Here is a 15373-nt window from a genome sequence, read left to right as displayed (position 1 = left end):
TTTGCCTTTAAATTTCATTAACTTTCCTTAAGTTTATACAATTTATTTTTTTAAATTATTTATTTATTTATTTGGTTGCACTGGGTCTTAGTTGTGGCAGGAGGGCTCCTTAGTTGTGGCCTTCCAGCTCCTTAGTTGCGGCATGCGAACTCTTAGTTGCGGCATGCATGTGGGATCTAGTTCCCTGACCAGGCATTGAACCCAGGCCCCCTGCATTGGGAGCGTGGAGACTTAAGCACTGCGCCACCAGGGAAGTCCCCTTATAATTTATTTTTAATTTAAAAAATTTCATCTGCTAAGAATTTACATTAGAATAATCTGCTTATTTGATTTTTTCAATATTTATGATTTTATATTTGAAAAATATTCAGTTTTATTGACTTTTGTTTTTTTTTTTTCTTCTTGCGGTACGCGGGCCTCTCACTGCTGTGGCCTCTCCCGTTGTAGAGCACAGGCTCCGGACGCGCAGGCTCAGCGGCCATGGCTCACGGGCCCAGCCGCTCCGCGGCATGTGGGATCTTCCCGGACCGGGGCACGAACCCGTGTCCCCTGCATGAGCAGGCGGACTCTCAACCACTGCGCCACCAGGGAAGCCCTGACTTTTGATTTTTATTTTATAAATTTTGAATGCCTTTTAAAATAAAATACCAATACTAATGTAAGTTTTTAAAATCAAAATGGTATTGTCATTTTGCTCCATACTGCAAACATTAGTTGTAACAAAATAGAAACGTTATATATATTGATATCAGGTGGCTGAACTCAGAAATGTTTAAGGTAATACTGCTGAAATTTAATTCAGTTCTAACATCTAGAGAGATTCTATGTCTTTATATTTAGAGTGTATTTCTTGTAGACAGGATGTATTTGGATCTTTTAAAAAATCCATTTTGATAATCTCTGTCTTCTAACTGAAAAGCTTAGTTGACTAATTTTTGAAGTAATTATTAATAAGTTTTGGTCTGGGTCTACCATTTATTATTTGTTTTCTGTTTGTTTCCTCTGTGTTTTGTTCCTCTGTCTTACTTTCCTCTTTTTTGTTGTTGTTGATTACTTGAATAGTCCTTAGAATTCCATTTTAATTTTCCTATTGGCTTTTTAGCTATATTTCTTTGCATTTGTATTTTTACAATATGCTCTGGGAGTTTCAATGTACAATCCACATAAAGTTAATATTGTACTACTTAACAGAAAATGTTGAAACCTTGCAATGCTACAAATCCATATCCCCCACCCCTAAGCCTTTATACTATCATTTTTTTATGTATTATATCTATGTATGTTATAAACCCCACAAGACTGTATTGCATTATAATTATTGCTTTAAATAGTCCTATTTTTATAAAGAAATTAAGAGGAAAAAAGCAAAAAGAAAGTCATTAGTATTTACCTAGAGATAACTTCCTTCAGCATTTCTTACAGTGTTTGTCTGCCAGTGATGAATTTTTTGTATGCTTTTACCTGAAAATGTCTTTAGTTCTTCATTCTTGAAGAGTATGTTTGCTGAATATAGCATTTCGTATAACACCCCTCCTCCTATGTGTATTCCCCCCAACCACAGTCTGTCTGCTTCCATTCATTCTCCAGTGTCTTCGGGTAGCTGCTTTTTCTATTATTTCCAGGTTTTAGAGTTGTTTTCTTTGGGGGAGAGTCAGTTAGGTAGGATGTGACTTTAGCATCACTGAATTTATCATCACACTGATTTCCCCCTCACCCCCATTTTACTGAGGTATAATCTATGTACAGTAAAATTCACTTCGCATTGATTTTTAAAGTATACTGAGTTTTAAATAAACTGGCTCGAACATAAATACACCCATGCAGTATCTTCAATGTGGTTTTGAAGAGGTCGAACACGATTCAGTTTTAAATTTATCCAAGAAAAGAAATAACAATCTTGATTGTTACAGGGGCCTTAAAAAGCCTTATATGCTTTTTTTTTTAATTTTAATTAGGTATAGTTGATTGACACAACAATGTTGCGTTTAATTTCTGCTGTATAGCAAAGTGACTCAGTTATATATCCTTTTTCATATTCCTTTCCATTATGGTTTATCACAGGATACTGAATATAGTTCCCTGTGCTATATAGTAGGTCCTTGTTATTTATCCATCCTATATATAGTTTACATCTGCTAGTCCCAAACTCCCAATCCTTCCCTTCCCCTCCCCGCTCCACCTTGTAAAAAGCCTTATATACTCTTGGTACATTCCTAAAAGGCATCATAACACTCTTAGTAAGTCCTAAACTGTATGTTTAATAATAAGGCACTACAGAGACCTGTAATACAAATTAGTAGGAGATACAACTAACCTTTCTTCCTGAGTTTGGGCCTTTTTTCCTTGGTGTGATATTTTTAACAGAACTCCCCTTCTTGGGGACTGAAGTATGTGCAGGTGGTTTAGTCCGACCTGATTTCTTGATCTGCTGTGTTGGTAATACTACAGCAGTTTTCTGTAGAGACTGCATTGAACGCTGGGTTGCTTTGGAAGGAGAAGACTGTGTTTTTGCTATATTCTTTGTAACAGGAACTGAGGGAAAAAACACACAACACAAAAATACAATTAAAATAAATGACATAATTAAGGTATTTTCTTCTTATGATTCAAAAGAAATTTAACTCAATCTTTAAAAATATTCCAAAGGTCATTCATTGAAAACCACTTAAAATAAAGGTACCATTTAAAATCACGTTTTACGTATTTAAGATTTCAGATTATCAGGAAATAGTCGGATTCTCCAGAAAAAATAAAGAGGCTTTTATAATAAGAACCAGTAACTTCCCACTTAATTAGCACAGTGAAAATTTCTATCAATTTACCTTTTGTCTGCTTCTCATATTTTTAGTCCTTGGCACAGAAAAGAGTTTTTCCTTCAGAAAATACTATCCAATTATGCCATATATACAGGAATCATTTTGCCCGCCAATACAGAAAAACATAACAAAGCAGCTACCAACGGCTCCTGCTTCATCTTTTAAACGCCAGGGGAATCCCCCTAACTAGAGTTTTAGCGGCTAAAGTACGTTATGTTCCTATATGTATGTTAAATAGTAAAGCTTCATAAGCTATAATATAGACTCTACATTAACATTGTCATGGAAGGACCACTATCATGCCCAAGTGATTTGTATCTATTAGTTATTTGTAGCCCAATCAAGACAGTTTTAATATTTCAAATGAAGATTACCTGCCAGGTTACTCTTGTATATATTCATAGTTAAGTAAAGAGAGATATTTTTAGTATTAATCCCTTAATAATTTCATTAGTACAAAAAATGAACTTTACATAGTAAATAGTACTAACGTCAAAAAGTCTTTACAGGAAGAGCTGTATAAGTAAAACATTTATACATCTGTGCAAAAAACATCAACTACTTTTATTTTGAGGGCTTCATTTTACAACTTGAAACTAACCTACCACTTTGCTTCTCCCATCCTCAAAGACTATGTGTAAATGTGACCTTCTATGGAGAATACCACATCTTCCCTGCAGCCTTTTTGTCTACCTCTATCAATTACCTAGTCAAGAGGATGGAACAGCTGACAGGGCAAATGGAGGACCACTTAACTGCCACCCCATCACTTTCCCCCTCCCCTTATTTATAGTAATTTATCTACCTACACCAGCCTCTGTTTAACTCCTTACCATCGTTTACCTCATCATACTCCATGCCCACTTCCACTTTCTTCAAATAACTCTAGTAACCTAATTCACATGATTTCTTCTTACAGAGTCTCCCTGTTATCATCTTCAGGAATTTAAATATCATACTTCTGATGCTCCATCATCCCGACCTCATCAATAGACAATTTGTGAAGCTCTTCAACCTCCAAGATAACCAACTGTGCTTCCCTTCTCCACCTCCAACTTCCTTACCTGTCATCTTTGCTTTATACCAACTGATCATGCTTTTCATTCTCATTATGAGATCTAGCCACAAGCCCTCTCCATTTTCATCCAATCTGTTAGCTTTCTTCTGGCTTTACTTTACCCCCTTATCAACCTGCACCCAACTGTCCACCTCCACCAAAACCCTCATAACTAGTATCCCTTACGTTATCACCCCCTGATCTTTGATCATGTCCAACATGTCAGCTCCAACCACTGAGTCACACTATCATTTGCTTTCTCTGGTCTTGAGCAAGGGTCAGTTCTCTCCTTAAGGGGCCAGAGAGTAAATATTTTAGGCTTTGAAGGTCACATATGGTCTCTGTCATACAATCTTCTTTGTCTCTCTCTTTTTTTAAACCCTTTATGAATATAAAAACTATTCCTAGCTCACAGGCTACATGGGCTAAATGTGGCCCTCAGGTTGTAGCTTGCCAACTCCTGCTACAGAACATTGGGACACTGTAGATCACTGTAACATCCATGCTAACCTCAACTGGGGTGTCACTGCTTCAACTCACTGATTTCCAAGTATGTTTCAATGGCAGAACATTTCCCCCTTTTTAAGCTCCCCTCTCCCTCTCACCCTATTCCATTCAGCAAATGACCCTACCGTCTACTTTATGAGAAGATTAAAGGCTATCTTTTGGGAGTGATCATAAACATCCCATTCCTCCATCTTAAAATACTTTTATTTTCATTCATTCTCATCTCTTCCTCTTATATCAAATGAAGTTTCCTCTCTACTCTTCTAGGCCAAATCCCCTTTCACTTTTGTCCTAATAACTAGCTTCTCTGGTTCCTCTGGAACATTACAGTTTCAATTATCTCCTCTCTTCATGGTATTTAATCACTTGATCCCCAACTCCTTGCTCTCTCTTACAACCCTCATATATCCCTCATTTGGAAGTTTCCTTCCCTAGTTTTTGGTACTTTCAAGCCCTTGCATGAATCTTCCTTCTACTCACTAACAAGATACAAAGAAGAATCGCCTATACTTCATACTTCAGTTTCCTTATTATTCTGGGCTTCCTTAGTCTCCTATAATAAGCTTTTCTTCCCCCAACCATTTAAAAAAAATTCTTTCCAAGGTAATGACCCCTTCCCAGTAACTAAATCCAAATAAATCCTCATTCTCTTGACCAATCTATTCATCACCACAGTTCTGGTCCCCACCCTTTAATATATGGCATGAAGAAAAGCAAATAGATTGCGCTCTGGGCCTGAGTTTAAATTCCTGTACTAGGTTAGTTTAAGACAGAACCTAGGAGTATAGGAGGTCCTCAAAAAATATTTACTAAATGAACGAAAAATATTTTCAACCTGCAAGCCAATGTTAGACCTCCAAAACAAGTATATTTTATATAAAGTATTGTAATAAAGTATTACTTTGTGGAACATGGCAAATGTAATGAAGTCAATATTTGATCTAAAAAATTTGACATTTGATATTAATAAATCTTGGGACACAAAATATTTGAGCCATAGCTTCAAATATTCCCCCCAAATATAATATTCTATTACAATAAAACTCCTTGATGCATGGTACATATATATATATATATATATATATATATGTGTGTGTGTGTGTGTACGACCAAAGTAAGAAAAATGCATTATGAAAAATTAAAATTTTTTCACTTTAGAAAGCGAGCTTTTCAATGGCAAAGACTCAGTTTGGTTCACTGCCATATCCCCAGCACCTAGAACAAAATACTTTTTAAACTACTTTAACTAAAGAGGAATGAGTAATCATTCAATACATTGAACAGCAAAATTAAACTATATACATTATACATGTATTTTTATCTCTCCTCCAAAGAGCAATCATATAACATATACACACCATGCTAAAACTCTATTCAGTATTAATTAAACTATTGAAAAAGAAAATAGATTTGTTTCAAAGATAACGTGAGAATTATACATAGCACTACAACCATGTGTTCATAGTGGTAACAAAGTGAGTAAAAACCTCTTTGAAAAAAGTATGTAAAATATACAGAAGGATGTGCTAATCATCTTTAATAAAAGTTTTATGTGAATACCTAACACAAAAGATACCTGGTTCCTCAGCTTATCTTCAGGTAGAACAGACAATGCTTGGGTAAGAAAAATGTCCAGGAGATATGAAGTTACTCAATTATGAAAATGCAAAAGAAATGAATAAATCTTGGGAAACAATCAGAAGGCAGGAAATAAAGTCAAGAGTAGGCCTGGAAGCCTGGAACAGGGGGAACTGAAGAAAGAAAGGAGGTAGGTGCCAACATGTACTGGCTACCCATTACATGCTAAGTGCTTCAATATCTGTTATTGCATGTAATCCTCCCAAATGTCCTATGAGGTAGGTATTATTCCCCACTTTATACCTGAGGAAACTTAGGCTCTGTGCGATTGGGTAACTTTGCCAAGATCACCCATTTGGCTAAGAGACTTTTATCTCCTAAGTGCATGCTTTTTCTAATACGCCACCTTGCTTTCTGTCCTCTAACAAAAAAGCCTATTAATTTCACTCCCCTGAGTCAAAGTGCATGTGTTTCAAAAAAGAAGAAGAAGAAGGCCCAAAAGACAACCCTGTGAACTCCTATGATAATTCACTAGTTGCTAGGTGCTCTCTGACAGAGGAAGTCTTGGGTTTTTTTAAAATCAGATGTGGAGGCATACTTATAAGGAGAAAACATTAACAAGTACAGACAAAAACATGCTGGTAAAACTTTTCATGCCTGGAGATTTAACCTTATTTAATATTTATTGCCAAACAGTACTCATTAAATGTACGTTTCTGTTGACACATGAAGATGCTTTATTATTGAAAGGTACCGCTTGCATTCTCTGAGCTATGGAAAGAGAGTAGCACATACAATTATCGTAGAAAAGGAAATACACTTAGAAATGAACAGCAACCCCTATTTCCAGTTACTGTTATACCTGTGCTGGTTTGGCTTACACATGGCTGACCTGAAGAGGAACTAAAATGGATTAGAGATATAAATTAATATGTATCTTGCTTTTGATCTAAAAAGACAGGATAGAGGTATGGTTGCTTACTGTTCTCCAGATTTTTCCATCCACCATTTACTTAATACCTAGTGTGTTCTTTTTACCAATCTAGGCAATTTAGGAAATCCAGAAGAAATAAATACGGTCCCAGTCATACGGTTCATATTTTATATGTATGTTTGTGTGTGTATGTATGTATATATATATATATATATATATATATATATAAATTCCTATCTCCTTAAGTAGACAGATTTATGATTTCCTTCTCCTCAAATAGACTGAATGCTATATATATAACCATATGACAACAAGGGCAGAAGCTACTGTAAAAACAGATGCCTTGAATTTGAGGCTAGAAATAGACAAAATCAAAATATGAATAGCCAAAAATAGAAAAGTAACATATGGTTTGGAAAAAACAAAATTGAGTAAAAAAGAAAAAAAATCTGTCACTGTAAACATTTGACTTTGCAAACTTTTTCAGACTGAGGAATTCTTTGCAAGTCATCTTCCTTATTTTTAAAAATGCATGTACAATGAAACTGTCATTATTCTAAGGATCTTTCATACTGGTAACTATAAAACCAAAGAAGCAACACAAGCCTCAATTATGAAGAACATGGAGATATCAACAGAGATGGTTACACCTAAACTATCCAACCTGGAGGCCTGGTATTCACAGAAACTCAGTCAAGGTACCCAATGCCCCTACCTGCAACTTTGCTCCCTGTTCCATAGAGCCCATGTTGCCACAAACTGATGGGTCACGGGCAGCAATAAAAGCCAAGGGGAGGCAGAGTCAAGTGTAAACCCTCTGAACTTCGTTCCTTCATTCCTGCTGCCATCCCACGCCATAGCACTGGCCTCCTTGACTGGTATCTTCAGACACTACCCTATTTCTTCTCTCCTCTCCCCACGCCTGTACCAGAGAAGCCACAATCCTATCCCAGAAACCTTGCTTTAGGAATCAAACGTTCATAACGGACAGAGTTTGCTTTACCTCTGAAACTAGCTTTTTGAATAGCTGTTTTTTGAAGGACTATTACTGTCACATAAGAGTGACTTTACCTCTTCATAAGCATACTGACAGTCTTTTAAATGCACTTATTTCCTTATTTTTTTGCAATAAAAAATCCTTTTAGAAAACCTCAAATAAGCTAAGAAAACTCTTGAAGGAAACCACAAGGGGTAGTTACTAGTGGAAAAGGAAACAAGGAAGCAGGTTCCTGACACTTATCGCAGCAGGCGTTTTGGAAGGCAGGAGCTAGCTGAGGACTACGAATTTTCTCGGAAGAAGCAGGGTAGAGATCAGATGGACATGGAACTCTGGTACGAGCCACTCTTTACACCTATTCTCTCCCCTGCTTCTTACTATCTAGTGCAGAGACACTGGCTCCAGATTAATTACATTCAAATCCAGCTTTACCACATAATATCTATGAGAAATGATAGCTTGGGCAAATTAGCTGAAATCTGTACGTGGCACATGGTATACACTCAATAAATGTTCGCTGTTATTATCAACACCATCAACCATCCCTGTCTCTATTCTCACTCTCCCTTCCCAGATTCTGAGGGTGCTCCTTGCCTTCTTCCATCAGTGGATTGGATAATGGGGAAACATTGTTGTCAATGCCTAACAAATGGAAGAAAGAAGTTTCCTCCAAAGAAGGAACTCCTATTTATCTACATTATCTACAGGTAATACCTTCACTCCTTCCTTTTATAACCAAACTTCTTGAAACACTAGCTCATGGTCACTATTATTGTCATTTTCTCATTTTTCAACCCTCTGCCAGCACACTTCAGGCACCTCTTTTTAGGGAATCTGTGTGCTTACATCACCCATAACCTCCTAACAGCCACTGGCAATGATGCTTCTTCCTGATCTTATTTGACTTCCAGCAAGCACTAAACACTTCTTTTGAAAATTCTTTCTTGGACTTCACACGGCCACTCCCTCCTTGTTCTCCTCGTACCTCTGTCACTTTTCCTATGGTGTCCCCCAGGATTAGCTATCTTCTCCCTACCTTCATCTCAGTTTTGAGCACTTTGGTTCACACCCTTGATTTCAGCTACTGCCTACACATGATAATGATTCCCAAATTGTTCTCTTGCTCATTCAAGCACTCACGTGCCTACCTCCCCCCATCACATCCCCGACAGGCCCGTCTCAAGTTCCAGAGCTGTGTTTTCAATAGCTAACAGATAATCTACATAGGCATCTCAAACTCAACATGTCCAAAAGGAGAATCATCATGCTTATCCTATATGCTCTATCTTGATGAATGCCATTACCTTTTTATCACCAAATTACCGGAAGTCAGAAATCTTGAAGTCATCTTTGTACTCTTCCTCCCTTCACATGTCTAACCAAGCCTACCTCCTTTAAGTATTTCCTAGTTGTGTTCTTCTTTATGCCTGTCAATGACTTGGTCCAAGACCTCATGACTTCTCACATAAGCTACAACACTAGCTTCTTAATTGGCATCCCTGGCTGCCCTTTCCAATACATACTCTATAGTACATCAGCATGATCTTTCAAAAATACAAATTGTAGGGCCTCCCTGGTGGCGCAGTGGTTGAGAGTCCGCCTGCCGATGCAGGGGATACGGGTTCGTGCCCCGATCTGGGAGGATCCCATATGCCGCGGAGCGGCTGGGCCCGTGAGCCATGGCCGCTGGGCCTGCGCATCCGGAGCCTGTGCTCCGCAGCGGGAGAGGCCACAGCAGTGAGAGGCCCGCATACCGCAAAAAAAAAAAGGAAAAAAAAAAAAAAAAAAAAAAATACAAATTGTATGTCACTTTTCCACTTAAACATCTTCAGTGATGCCACATTACCCATACGCTAAACTCTGAACTCCTTGGCCTGGTATCCAAGGCCCTCTACGTATCTTCACAGCCTCATCTCATCTCTTCCCCATCTATCATTATAGATTCAGCCATAATCATCTGCTTCAGATCCCCAAACATTCTGACCTTTACTGCCTTTGCAGAGGCTGACCCAAGAAAAGCCTTCCCTCCCTTGTCACTAGCTAAACTACCATGCATTATCTGAAATTCTGCTCAATTACCAGCTCTGTAAAACTCTAGCACTAAGCTCTGAGGCAAACCATAGGATTTTAATGGTCATATACCACACATACGGCATTTATCTCTTCTGGCACAGATCTTATAGCATCTTATCTTTACTTACACATCTATCTGTCTAGACACACTGTGAGTTCCTTCAGGGGAAGGAACCATGTAAGTTCCATTGTTACATCTCCAACATCTGGTCTAGGGTTCCACTGTTATATCTCCAACACCTGGTTATATCTCCAACATCTGCGACATAATGGGCATCCAATAAATGTTTGTTAAATGAATAAATGTTTAATATTCAAGTTTTGCCTCTGATTTTATATTATTATAGAGACAATTCAGGTAGTTTATGCATTAAATAGATGACCACAGCTTGGTCACAACATTACAGATTTCTTGGAAAAATACGCTTCAAATACTAATCAACCAACTTAAAAATCAACTTCTAGAATACATTCCATTCAAAAATAAAGGAAGGATTGCAAATCAAAACCACAGTGAGGTACCACTTCACACCCACTAAGATGGCTATAATTTTTATTATTTTTTTTTTTTTCTTTTTGCGGTATGTGGGCCTCTCACTGTTGTGGCCTCTCCCGTTGCGGAGCACAGGCTCCAGACGCGCAGGCCCAGCGGCCATGGCTCACGGGCCCAGCCGCTCCGCGGCATATGGGATCCTCCCAGACCGGGGCACGAACCCGTATCCCCTGCATCGGCAGGCGGACTCTCAACCACTGTGCCACCAGGGAGGCCCGGCTATAATTTTAAGAAAAGGAAAATAACAAGTGTTGGCAAGCATATGGAGAAACTGAAACCCTCATACACTGCTGGTGGGAATGTAAAGTTGTGCAGCTCTGTGGAAAACAGTTTGGTGGTCCATGAAAAAGTTAAACAAGGACTCGAACAAGTACATGTGTGGGCATGTTCATAGCAGCACTATTAAAAGTAGCCAAAAGGTGGAAACAGCCCAAATGTCCATCAATGGATAAATGGGTAAACAAATGTGTGGTATATACATACAATGGAATACTATTCGGCCATGAAAAGGGATAACCGATACATGCTATGACATGGATGAACTTTGAAGACATTATGCTAAATGAAAGAAGCCAGACACAAAATCACATACTATATGATCCTATTTACATAAAATATCTAGAACAGGTAAATCCATAGGCACAGAATAGAGATTGGTGATAACCAGGGGCAAGCGGGTAGAGGGAGTGGGGAGCAACTGCTTGATGGGTACGGGGTTTCCTTTTAGGGTGATGAGAATGTTCTGGAACTAGACAAAGGTGGTAGTTGCACAACACTGTGAATGTACTAATAAGTGTTTCCGAATTTGTGCATTTTTAAATGGTTAATTTTATATTATGTGAATTTCACCTCATTTAAAAAAAACACACTGGGGGAGAAAAGGGAAGAGAAATTTGTATACTTCAAATGAGCCAGAGACTTCACATATATTATTAAAATTTGTGTTTACAATTTTGTAAAGCAAGTATTATTCTCTCGATTTTACATATAAAGAAATAGAGGCTCAGCGAGGTAAGTAACATCCAATCCAGTATCACACATCTAGTCTAGAAGTGGTAGAAATGGGATTCAAATTCAGGTCTATCTCACCCAAAAGCCCATGCTCTCTGCTTAAACCGGGTACTATTTTTAATTAGCGAGGGAAAAAAATGAAAAGACATGGTCTTTTAATTAAAATATTTTCTATAAACTTAATGAGCAAAATGCAGAATTAAGTGGTTGGCTTAAACATTTTTTCAGGTTCAAATCTGAGGAAGCTTACATGTACACAACAAAGAAAAATATTTAAAGTAATACTGAAAACAAACTATCAACATGCCCTTAATAATCCGGTGTTTTAGGTGCTTCAGTTTTTTCAATTCTCTTGGCTGAATATAAACCCTTAAGGAAAAAAACTGCACCAAATATTGGAGTATCTTCTGAGAGTCTTTCTTTACTCTTTAAACTTTCTTGTGGATTTTCTCTAATTCAAATATTTACAATCATAACACATTTTATATTTGTCTATTAATTACTAGAAAAACAGAGTAAGACTACTTAAGTAGATGGGACCAAACCAATACAATTCTGTGTACATGGAACAGAATACAACATATGCTGTCCTCAGTTGGTCTCAATGACTCTTGGCAATGAACATTACTGATTTTTTAATTAAAGTTTCCTAATGCTTTTATACCAAAAATATTACCAGTGATTATGTCCAGATGGCAGGAATATAAGCAATTTTTAGATTTTACTCATCACTTATCTTTGTTTTCTAAATGTTCTACAATAAATACCAATTTTTGTCATTAAAAATATAAAATGCCCCAACAAAGATAAACAACCTAGCCACTTTTTGACTAAGAATATAACCAGTCACTCTAAATATTTAGATGTCTCTAAAGAAAACAATTATTCAACATAAGCATTATAATATTGTTTTGATAAAAAGCCATACAACTTTTAGACTAGATATATGGATATTTAGTGGATATATGTATCCACTAAAAATAACATTAGAAAAACCTACACAGGTTCACTGCATACCTATAGAGACCTTTAGAATCTATAGCTCAGTCTCCAGCAGTTTCAGAATTAAAGAGCAGATCCCCTCATTACCAAGGCAGAAATCTTTCAGAGAAGCTTACTCAGCAGAACGTAATCATAAAAGCATCTCTACTGCCCAAGCAGTTGACCATCAGAGACATATGGTGCCTACCATTCATAGTAGCAGGGGCACTCTCTGTCCTGGTCAGATACCTTCCCACACCTCAATCCTGCCTCCCACAGGTCTCTGCTTATCATTCTTCCTTTTATCATTACTTAAAGACTTCTCTACCATACCACTTTTTTACTCTATCTCTTACTTGCCCAAAACAAACATAGAAGTCCTTTTTTGACCCCCACCCCTTGTTCACTTTAAAAGGTTTATTTGTTTTACCACTAATCACTACAAGGGAAAAAAAGTTACAAAGGAAAACAAGATCTCTAATTTTTAGTGGTAGCTATCCTGGTTTTTATGGAGACAGGACCTGTCTTTTCAAATTTAACCCTTGTTGGCCCTTGCAGCCAGTTACCTATTCTGACCTGAGGGCTCTGCCCAGTTCCCTGCTCATTGACCAAGCAGAGGTGGCTCGGTTGGCAATGGTGAGAGTCCAGTAGGGTGAACAAACCCTTAGCTCCTCCACTGTCCCTCCTGATTCTCCTTCATGAACCATGTAGGTTTCTCTCAACACCAAGAACCACAGTTTTACAGTATTAAAAACACCTTAAACATATAATAAAAGGTAACTTTCACATAAAAAGAAATAAATCCTTCACTCAGAAAAATAAAGATCTCATTTAAAAAAACTTGCTTTTGGGGTCTGATAGACCGTCTCCATTTGGGAAGTGCTGCTATGTCTCTTCCAGTAGCCTTCAAAAGTTGTGTCTGGACAACTAAACCAAAACCAAATATACTGAAAGGATCTGCAGCTTTGAGTCACTCCTTCCCCCGTTTCAAAACAGGGCTTGGAGATCTAAGGTAAACAGATTAAAGAAGAGAGAAGAAATTCTTCCTACACATACCTTATAAAACATACGTTAATCTGCATAGAATAGTCTATCTTAAGGTGATTTAAAACTTGTAAAAATGTTACTGGGAAAATTTTTCCAAACAAAATTGAAAGGATAAAGGATAGCTCTCTAACTTAAACAAATTACAAAAGTCCAGTTATTTATCTCCATACCTAAGTGACAAGGCCTTTTATCCTTGGCATACATACAAAATTAAAACAAGAAAATCGGGGCTTCCCTGGTGGCGCAACGGTTGAGAGTCCACCTGCCAATGCAGGGGACACGGGTTCGTGCCCCGGTCCGGGAAGATCCCCCATGCTGCAGAGCGGCTGGGCCCGTGAGCCACGGCCGCTGAGCCTACGCATCTGGAGCCTGTGCTCCGCAACGGGAGAGGCCACAACAGTGAGAGGCCCGCATTTAGTAGAATTTACATTATTTTTCTACCCTGTTATATAATTATTTCTCATATGTATTTAGTCTAGAAAGGAAATCATAAACATGCAAGAACAAGCTACAAATTACAATTAGAATTTAGAAGGGCTTTAAGAGTGTTGTTTTAAAAATATACTTGTTTTCTACTTTTGGATCATAGTTGCTTTGTAAACCACTCCTCTCAGCTTCATTGGGGGTGCTTCCCGTGAAGATCATTTTATTTCACAATTACTACTCATATCTGGCTCAGTTTATGAGAAACCAAGATTTTGGTTAAAATGACATTATTAAAGATGACGGTTTCCAAAATCTTTAATATTTTGAGAAGAAAGTTCACACAAAAAGAAGCAACTTCAGCTGTTTCAGGTCAATTCACAATTCACCTAACAAGACTAGCTTTCTTTTTTTCTTTATTTTATTGAAGTATAGTTGATTTACGATGTTGTGTTAGTTTCAGGTATACAGCAAAGTGATTCAGTTATATATATATATATATATATATATATATATATATATATATATATATATATGTATATGTATTCTTTTTCATATTCTATTCCATTATGGTTTATCAAGACTGAGCTTTTAAAAGTCACTCAATTTTTATTTTTATTTTTTTTTATTTTTTATTTTATTTATTTATTTTTTTTTTTTGCGGTATGCGGGCCTCTCACTGTTGTGGCCTCTCCCGTTGTGGAGCACAGGCTCCAGACACGCAGGCTCAGCGGCCATGGCTCACGGGCCCAGCCGCTCCGCGGCATGTGGGATCTTCCCGGACCGGGGCACGAACCCATGTCCCCTGCATCGGCAGGCGGACTCTCAACCACTGCGCCACCAGGGAAGCCCAAAAGTCACTCAATTTTTAAACCATAATGTCTTTTTTCTTATTGAATGACTTCTATAGAGTGACTTCCATTATGCTCCTAAAAAAAACACAGCAGTCACCACTATAATTTCCACAAAACAGATTAAATGTATTGACAGAATAATTAGTAAAATATGTTATCTACATTTCTATATCATAAAAGTCCTTTTAATAAGTTTCACGTAATACCAGTTAAAAATCATGTTGTATTCCTCAAAGCTACAGAAAAATATTTGGCAACTTTTGATTACAAACTGGAGATTTAAGTGATCAAGTTTGACTTACAATAGGGTTGTTCCTTTCTTATTTTAAACCATTTTTATCGTGGAAATAACCAAAATCTGACTTTTCCCTTGTACTGTAAAACAGTTTTTAGAAGTAACTCATCAAATAATAGTGCTAACAATTTCAGCACGTAGTATTTAGAAGAAAGTAGAGGATTTTTTTTTAGATAACAGAAATGACTCGGATATTTAATATACAAAAGCTAACAAACCAGACAATGAATTTCTTTAACCACACTTC

General features: G+C 37.4%; 1 protein-coding gene across 5 annotated transcripts in view; it reads right to left on the bottom strand.

Moving 5' to 3' along the window:
* Positions 1 to 15373, bottom strand: part of SCML2 (Scm polycomb group protein like 2) — a 102543-nt gene that overhangs the window by 17292 nt on the left and 69878 nt on the right. For all 5 annotated transcript variants that reach the window (XM_060086642.1, XM_060086641.1, XM_060086637.1 and 2 more), the window contains one exon: positions 2315 to 2532. In XM_060086642.1, the coding sequence (XP_059942625.1) occupies positions 2315 to 2532 (218 nt within the window). The remainder of the gene's footprint in view (positions 1 to 2314; positions 2533 to 15373) is intronic.

This window comes from Mesoplodon densirostris, chromosome X (assembly GCF_025265405.1).
Source record: "Mesoplodon densirostris isolate mMesDen1 chromosome X, mMesDen1 primary haplotype, whole genome shotgun sequence".
Classification (NCBI taxonomy): domain Eukaryota; kingdom Metazoa; phylum Chordata; class Mammalia; order Artiodactyla; family Ziphiidae; genus Mesoplodon; species Mesoplodon densirostris.
Note: the sequence above shows the minus strand (reverse complement) of the source record. Positions and strands in the feature narration are given on the sequence as shown.